General features: G+C 40.6%; 1 protein-coding gene across 1 annotated transcript in view; it reads right to left on the bottom strand.

The window, feature by feature from the left end:
- Positions 1-6,961, bottom strand: part of LOC109922546 (adhesion G protein-coupled receptor F4-like) — a 69,941-nt gene extending 62,980 nt beyond the window's left edge. The window contains 2 exon segments of the mRNA XM_048596441.1: positions 1,831-1,882; positions 6,860-6,961. Coding sequence (XP_048452398.1) covers positions 1,831-1,882; positions 6,860-6,961 — 154 coding nt within the window.
- Between the last annotated feature and the right edge of the window lie 2,575 nt (positions 6,962-9,536).

Consider the following 9,536-nt stretch of genomic DNA (forward strand, 5'->3'; position numbering starts at 1 on the left):
ATGAAAGGTGTAACTTTAGATTACTGATCTCTGTATCTCGTGATAATGGTGTTAAAATTAAAAAGAATGAAGCCATCTTTTCATGGTCCTTTTATTTCTTAAGGGGGGGGAAGTGTTATGAAGTTGTGTGGAGTAATCATGAATTAGAAGGCAGGAAGCTAGAATTTGTTTGAAAAAAAAGGGAAAAGAGTGTGTGGTTCCTTTAAGAGGTAAAGTGCTTTTCTAAGCTTAGAGATTTATACAGAAAAAATGTGTCTGTATGTAGCTGAAAATGTACAGCCAGTTCTCAAATTGAAATGTGTATCAATTGGCTATGTGATTGGAAACCTTAGGCTTGTTTTGATGTTTTGGCAATGAGATGGAATCAACCAATTAAGTTAAACCAAGCACTTAGTGACTGGAAACCAATTGAATTTAAATCTGATGGTTTTGACAACCTCGGACCAATACTATTGTAAGAAAATTGATATGTCATCCAAGGTACATAAGGAGAGGGTTTTTGAAAATCGGGGTGAGAGCAAACCGCCATTTGAGAAATAAACAGATAGCTCTCACAGAAATATCTAAGCTCTCTAAGAAAGCACCATCTTTCCATAAAAGGTACCATGGCACTTCTAGGTAAGAGTCCTCGCAGAAAAAACATCCCTGACAGCCGGATCAGCAGAAGAAAGGTGTTTATGACTTGAGAACAGCAGAAGAAAGGCGTGTAAATTTTGAGGGACTAGGTTTTAATTTATTTTCTTATTAGTTGGGTTTATGTAAGTGGGACTTGTGTTTATTGAAATAGCATACAAGTAGAATTTAATTCAGTTAGGGAATAGTTTGCAGTTAAGGGGGAATTGTTTGGTTTATTAGTAATTCTGTTAATTTGTTCACTGTTAGGGTTAAATAAATAAGCTGTTACTTATAAACTGAATAGCAGGGATTTTCTTTCATTTAACCTCTCCTTCTCCATAATACAAGTCAGGTGTGTGATGCAATACCTCTGCTGGCATAGATAGTTGTCACTCCAATAACACTAAAGAAGGTCAAATCTGTCTAAGATAATGCAGCCCGCTTGATTGGCACTCCGCCATCCCACCCCCCTCCCCCCTCTCCCCCCCTACTACCTTAAACATTCACTCTTTCTATAATTAATACACAACAGTAGCTGGGTATATCAGCTGCTAGACGCAGTGCAGAAACTCATCATGGCTCTTTCCATAACACCTTTCAAATCCATTACCTCCCCACACAAAATGACAAGAGCAACAGATACATGAGAACAGTATCACTTGGAAGTGACCCTCCCTCACTGTCACTGGGTCAAAATTGTGGTAGTGCCTTTCCAGCAGCATTGTAAATAGCTATACCACATAGGGTCATAAAGTCATAAAGCACAATACAGGCCCTTCATCCCAACTCATCCATACCAAACAGGTTTCCTAAACTGAAACAGTCCCATTTTCCTGCTTTTGGCCCATATCCCTCTAAACCTTTCCTATCCTTGTTATCTATCCAAATGTCCTTAAAATGTTATAATTGTACTCACCTCTACCGCTTCCTCTGGCAACTCGTTCCATATATGCACCAGCTCCTGTGTGAAAAAGTTGCCCCTCGGGTCCCTTTTAAATCTTTTTCCTCTTACCTTAAAACTATGCCCTCTAGTTTTAGACTCCCCTACCTGGGGAGGACTGCACTGATTCAAGAAGGTGGCTCATTGCCTTCTCAAGCACAATTAGGTATGGGCAATAAATATTTCTCTAGTTAATGGTGGCCACATTCCACATATTTAAAAAAAGAACAAATGAACACACAAACAAACAAACAAATAAATAAATAATCTCTTACCGTTACGGAGAAAGTTATTATTACCATCCTCTCTTAAGGAAGGACCTTGTGCCTAAATTAAAACACAATGAGGTTATTTCATTGCACAATTCAGTGTAAAATACCTTGCAAATTCATAAACTTCACTAAAATTCCCTGAGAAGGTGTGGTGGTGAAGCAGTGGTGGTGTTAGTGGATCAGTAATCCAGAGCCTCCTGTTCTAGGACCTAAGATGTAGGAGAAGAAGTAGGCCTTTTGGCCCATTGAGTCTGCCTTGCGATTCAATGAAACCATGGCTGATTTCATAATCACAACTCCACTTCCCTCTTCTTATCCCCCAATAATCCCCAATTCCCTTAATGATTAAGCATCTGTCAATCTCAGTCCTGAATATATTTAACAACCTAGTTTTTACAGCCTTCTGCAGCAGCAAATTCCATAGATTGACTACACTCAGACAAAAAAATGTCCTCCTCACCTCTGTTTTACTCTGAGATTATGCCCCCTGGTCACAGACTTTCCCACATGAGGAAACAACCTCTCCAATACATACACTGTCATGCTCCTAAGAGCTTTATATTTCAATAAGATCACTTTTCATTCCTCTGAGCTCTAATGAGTACAACCCCAACTGATGCAATCTCTCCTCACAAGAAAATCTCTCCTTACCTGAAGTCCACCCTGTGAACCTTCTCTGGTCTGCTTCCAATGCTGGTATACCTTGCCTTAGATAAGGGGACCAAAACTATTCACAGAATTTCAGGTTGGGTCTGTACGGTTTAGCAAAACCTCCCTATTTTTATAAACCAGTTCCTTTGAAATAAAAGCAACAGTCCATTTGCTCTTCCCTTTATCTGCTGAATTTGAATATGATTTATGCACAACGGCACTCAAATCCAACTGTGCTGAAGCTTTCTTCAGTCTTTCCCCATTTATGTGATATTCAGTTCTATTCGTCCTGCCAAAGTCATAAACTCTCATTTTTCCACATCACATTCCATTTTCCAAAGTGAACATAAGGCCCTTAGAGAATGTGGCTATGTAAATAATAATGGGAAACCAGGAAATAGAAAAGTTGAATGAATACTTTACAAGAATCTTCAGATTAGAAGACACTAATAGCATTCCAAAATTAATAGGTAATCAGGCCAAAAGGAGAGGAAATAAATACAATAACTATCACAAGAAAAAAATTGCTAGAGAAACCAATGGGGCTAATGATCAATAGGTCCCGTGGACCTAAGGGGAGGCATTCTAGGATTTTAAAAGATAGTCACGACAGAGATAGTGGATGCACTAGTATTAATCTTCCACGAATCCTTAGATTCTGAACAAGTTTCAAAGAATTGGAAAACAGTCAATGGTAACACCACTATTTAAAAAGGGAAGGAGGCATAAAAACCATTAACTACAGGCCAGTTAGCTTAGTGTCTGTTTTTTTTCTTTATTCGTTCATGGGATGTGGGCATCACTAGCCAGGCAGCATTTATTGCCCATCCCTAATTGCTTAAAGGGCAGTTAAGAGTCAGCCACATTGCTGTGGGTCGGGGATCACATGTAGGCCAGACCAAGTAAGGATGGCAGCTTCCTTCCCTAAAGGACATTAGTGAACCAGATGGGTTTTTCCCCAGCAATTGACAATGGATTCATGGTCATCATTAGATTCTTAATTCCAGATACTTATTGAATTCAAATTCCACCATCTGCCGTGGCAGGATTCAAACCCGGGTCTCCAGAACATTATCTGGGTGTCTGGATTAACAATCCAGTGATAATACCACTAGGCCATTGCCTCCCAACATTTTCTTGGGAAAATGTCACAATCCATTATAAAGTATGCATTTGCAGAGAATCTAGAAATACATACTATGATCAAAAAGCGTCATATGGCTTCATGAAGGAGAAACCATGCCTGATGAATTTAATAGAATTCTTTGAGAAGGTAACAAGCAGCATAGATAAAAGGGAAGCAGAGGATGTAATATATTTGGTTTTTCAGCAGGCATTTGAGAAGGTACTACACATTTGGTTATTTAATAAGAGCACAAGTTGGAGGTAGTATGCTAGCATGGAAAGAGGATTGGCTAACTATTGGAGAAGACAGAGAGTTGGGTTAAGGGGGCATTTTTCAGGATGGCAACCAATAACTAGTGATGTGCCAAAGGGATCAGTGCTGGGGCTATAATTATTTACAATATATATTAATTACTTAGATGAGGAAAACGAATGTACTATAGCTAAGTTTGTGGACAACACTAAAATAGGTGGGAAGATAATTAGTGAGAATGACACAAAGAGTCGAAAGAGACTTCTTTTGCGGGGGCAATATATCAAAACATCTAGAAGAATGTTTAATGGACAAAATGCAAAAAAAAGTAAACATAAATGGAGCATTTTCAAGTTAGCAGGCCGTGACAAGTGGAGTATCAAAAGGATCAGTGCTGGGGCCTCCGCCATTTGCAATCTAAATTAGATAAATGGACAGGGAGCAACATATCTAAATTTGCTGATGATACAAAGCTAAGTTGTGGGAAGGATTAGAGATTCTGCAAAGAGACATGAACGGGTAAAACAAATGGGCAAAAGGGTGGTGGATAGAGTACAATATGGGAATGTGTGGAGTTTATTCATTTTCACCATAATAACAGGAAAGCCTATTCTGCTTTTCTAAGTGTGAGTCTTGTAATTATTGATGTTTAGAGATGGTTGACCATTCTAATACAAGGAAATTAAAGTTACCGTGCAGGGACAGCAATCAATTAGGAAGGCAAATGGTTTTTATTTCAAGGGCTTTGGAGTATAAAAGTAAAGAAGTCCTGTTACATTGCACAAGATATTAGTGAGAAGACTGTATGTGAATTTGGTCTTCGAATTTGAATTGAGGTATATTGCATTAGATCTAGTACAATGAAGGTTCACTAGACTGGTCTCTGGGATAAGAGGGCCATCCCATGATCAGGGATTGCATAAACTGAGTCGATGTTCTCTGGAGTTCAGAACAATGGGGTTGATCTAATTGAAAAGTACAATGTTCTGAAGGAGTTGATTAGGTAAATGATGAAAGATCTTTTTGATTCGTCCAGGAATCTAGGGCATAGGAGCACAATGAACACAATAATAAGCAAAGGTTTCTTCATGCAAAAGATTGTGAATCTTTGGCATTCTCTACCCCAGAATGTTGTATTTTCCCCAACGTTGAATACATTCAAGATGGAGACGGACAGATGCTTGGTCTCTCGGGTGATCAAGACGGGTAGGGAATGCATGGGAAATACAAGTTGAAGCCCAAGATTAGACCCGATCATGCTGAATGACAGAACTGACTTGATGGGCGATATTGTCTACCCGTGCTCCTGTGCCTCATATTGTATTCTCAAAGAAACCTGCTGAAAATGTCAAATTAAGGGCCCCAGAGTAACTAGGACCAGAGTGATATTAAATCCTCTCTACAAGAATGGTTTTAGCTGCAGCTGTAGAATGCTTTATCAATCTTGCCACTCATTCATTGTGCCAATGAGAGGAGATTACATCAAAGGGCCCCTATGCTGTCATTGAAAGGCCCCCTCTATGTTGCTACCAAGATCGCTTACTAGCTGGAGCAGGCTAGGAGGAAAATAATCCTGGGCTGGGAAATACTCGCAGGTTCTGTAAAATGTGCCCGGAGCAGCTGCCCATCCTCGTACCATGGGTTATTAATTACCATGGCAACCTATCCTGGGGAGCTTGCCTGAAGTCAGGGCAGAGCCAGGAAGGCTTCCAATGTGCAAATATCTGACTTCCCTTTCTACCACCCCACCCTGTTGCCTCTATGCCAAAATTAGTCCAAAAATTCTGATCTTATTTTCAAAGAATAAGCAATGGTGTAGGTTTTAAAAGCTGTGTGGTAGGTGCACCCATCAGGGCTTCAGAAGTATAGCAACAACTTCATACAAATTGATAGAAAACTATGTGGAACAAGCAGAGCTCTGGGCTCACCAATTTCCCATATATCTTCCCATCCCGTGAAGTTCTGCCCTGGGAGGACTAATTTAATTCTTAATTGACAAATCTGAAACATTTTTATATTCTCTCTCTCATGTGGACTCAGAAATCTGAGGTTTGGTTGAACAATGGCAAATTAGTGTGGGAAAGTCCAGAACCAAGTCAATACAGAGTTTTGTACACAGTGTGAAGTCCAGCCTTTCTAAATGGAATGTCACGACCAACTCCAACACCAGCAAGTCTGAGGAAAGCAATGGATGTGCTCAAGTGGCCAAAAATGAGCAACAAAATGTCAGCCATTGCAGTCTAACACCTAAACAGACTTCAGAGAAAAAGGACTGTAAACATCTGGCATATCATTGCCCATGTTTACTTTAATTCATGTATGGAATGTGGGGTTGCTGGCTGTACTAGCATTTATTGTCCATCCTTAGCTGCCTTTGAGAAGGTGGTGGTGAGATACCATGTTGAACTGCTGCAGTCCATTTGATGTCATCAGGGAGGGAATTCCAGGATTTTGATCAGTAACAGTAAAGGAATGGCAATGTATTTCCAAGGCAGGATGGTGAGTGACTTGGAGGGGAACTTGCAGTTGGTGGTGTTCCCATATATCTGCTGCCCTTGTCCTTCTACATAGAAGTGGGCATGGATTTTGGAGGATACTACCTAAGGAATCTAATTAAGGAATGTTAAGGAATCGCTGCTGTTACAGCAGCTTCCCTAACCATAAGATATAGAAGTAGAATTAGGCCATTTGGCCCATCAAGTCTGCTCTGCCATTCGATTATGGTGGAAATGAGTCTCAACCCCATTCTTCTGCCTTTTCCCTGTACCTTTTGATTGCCTTACTAATCAAGAACCATCCTTAATATTTTGTCAATGCACTAGACAAATTTCACCAAATAAGGAACATTCCCTTTAAGAAAAACATATCACTTAGCATTAATTGGTTTTGGTTGGAAGAAGTTCAGTCGTGTTTGTGTAAAAGCAGAGTTTAAAAATATGTCATGAAGCTAGGATTTTATTAGTTTTTCTCTCTGTTATAATTTTGTTGCAGCTAGCTACTCACCAGGAAAGAAGGATTTGAACTATGTGGCCTACAATCACATTCTGCCCGTTGACTGACGAACAACAGCAGCAGGCAGGGTAATATAATCTTATGTTGAGGCATCACTGCAAATGTCTATAACCATAGAAATATTGATCAAACTGGAAAAAAAAACATGATTAAAAAACAGCCATATAGTCACCCATGCAGAAGATGGCAGGTGCTGGAAATATTCAGCATGTCAGCTTCTCCTCAATTCTGAATCAAGGTCCTCCTCAGTTATCACAGAACACCTACAGTGTGGAAACAGGCCATTTGACACAGTGAGTCTGCACCCAGACCCATGTCCCAACTCCCCTGCACAGTTTCTGATATCCTTCCTCGCGTACTTTTCAAATTATACCCGTTTACATTTTGATTTTATTAATTTGAAAAATATTTCTTAAAATCTAGCACAAGGTGGTTGATCAATCTAGTGCATCTCAATGCTGACAGCAAACCTTTAGAAATGAACTGAGGTTATTTTCCAAAATTAGGTACAAAAATACAAGATTTCATGTTCCATGGTTCTGCCCCCAGAGGGCAGCTTCGTTCAAAACTTTAACACAAAACTCCTATTACACTGTCACCTGATAAGTATCCATACTGTGAGCAGAAATCCAAATATTTTGCTGCCCAGCTTCAGCTGTTTACCACATCCACATGCTCATACAAAAGCTAAACACTGCAGATTTTCAAATAAAAAGCAGAAAATTTTGGCAACATTAAGCAGGTCAGTCAACATCGACCCACCTAGCATTTTCTTTCTTTCCCTTGTCTCTTTTCCTGGCCTTGTTTCAAAACAGTTAAATCTTTGGTCTTTCATCTGAACTGGAAGTCAATGTGAAACACGAATGCTGTTTCTCTTTCCACAAGCGCTGCCTGACAGCACAATTGTTAAATCAGTGTATTTCAATGAGATGCCATCACAGAAAGGTGGGTCTGTCTGATCTTTCTGACACTTAAAAGAATAACATAGACACAATGAAAGAGATGATAGCCAAAATGTGGAGATGCTGGTGTTTGACTCGGGTGGACAAAGTCAGAAGTCACACGACACCAGACTATAGTCCAACAGGTTTATTTCAAATCACAAGCTTTCTAAGTGTAGCTCCTTCATCAGGTGGTGTTGTGTGACTTCTGACAATGAAAGAAAGGTTGCCAATTACCTCAACAAGCCAATTAACAGCTATGAGTTATCACTTGCACGTCATTGGCCCAAACCTTCCAATGCAAAGGTAGACATTGCTGAATTATAACCATCGAGCCATCATGGAGAAGTTTCAATCCAGCTAACTCTGCAGGAATTGCGCCTGACATTGAAACTTTAGAGGGTTCTGACTAATATAGCTGAATTGTTATCCGGGAAAAAAAAAGAGGAATTAAAGCATTCTCTAACTAATTGGTACTATTAAACTGATCCCCTGGCTCACCAATGACCTCCCCTTCAGCAACCCACAAACAGCCAGCTCTCTCTTTCTTCCTCTGGACCTGACCCTCATACCCCAATCATCCATCAACCAGCCACACTCCAGACCCAGCATCCCCTGCTGGAATTGGCCTGAACCCCAATTTCCTCCAATCCCTACCTGGACCAGGCACGCTACTCTCGCAGGACTCGATCTGTGCCTCCTGAATCTCCCCAAGTGAACACTCAGCAACAGCCATCCAATGGTTAATTTTGATTTTTTACGCTTCTTCTTACAAAATGAACCAAACAGAACTAAAAGAGAGTCAAAAACAGTGGACATTCGTGACAAGACAGCCTGTAGTTTTGTAGACAGAGACAGAAAAAGATTTTTGGCTGGACAGAAAGCAGCTACTCTGACCAGTGAGCAGGGTAAGCATCCTGGATCAGCAGCAGTGCAAAGCAGTAGAGCTGCAAGCAGGCATCAATCGAGAGAACGGAATCAGCTCAGCCATGTCCAAAGCTATTCCTGCAGCAGGCGCAGATGCAAGTTGACTGCAGAAGACATTTTTCCAGGTAACATGATTGGGTTATAACTTTGCTTTGTGCAATCAGTACCATCACAGATGACATGTTGACCAGAAAAGATGGATGAAATTTCATCTTCCTTTGACAAAACTCTATTCATTGACCACACTATATTAAATAACTCCACAGCGGCCGGTATCCTGTCACCAAGTTACCCTTTATTTACACATGGAGAGTCCTAGAGACTGATCCAGCTCCCTGAGAGCCAGCTCTCCGAGTGAACAGAACCTCTGACACTTCTGTTTATATCTGTCAGGCAGGGCTCCCTGATTAGACCAGATTAACAGCCCCAATCAGGGAACTCACATTCTATGAAGTCCACCTGGATCACCTCGTTACAAGCACTACATTATATTTTTCAAATGGAACCACGGACCAGGGAACTCCCTTGATTCATTTTTCAATTACTTCTATGGATTAGGAGGCGATTGTGGATGCAGCAATGAATTAACTCAGACCACACAATCATCAGATAAGAACATAAGAACTAGGAGGAGGAGTAGGCCATCCGGCCCCTCGAGCCTGCCCCGCCATCTAATAAGATCATGGCTGATCTTTTTGAGACTCAGCTCCACTTACCCGCCCACTCACCATAACCTTTAATTCCTTTACTGTTCAAAAATTTATCTAGCCTTGCCTTAAAAACATTCAGCGAGGTAGCTT

The sequence above is a fragment of the Rhincodon typus genome, chromosome 5, assembly GCF_021869965.1.
Source record: "Rhincodon typus isolate 14 chromosome 5, sRhiTyp1.1, whole genome shotgun sequence".
Taxonomy (NCBI): domain Eukaryota; kingdom Metazoa; phylum Chordata; class Chondrichthyes; order Orectolobiformes; family Rhincodontidae; genus Rhincodon; species Rhincodon typus.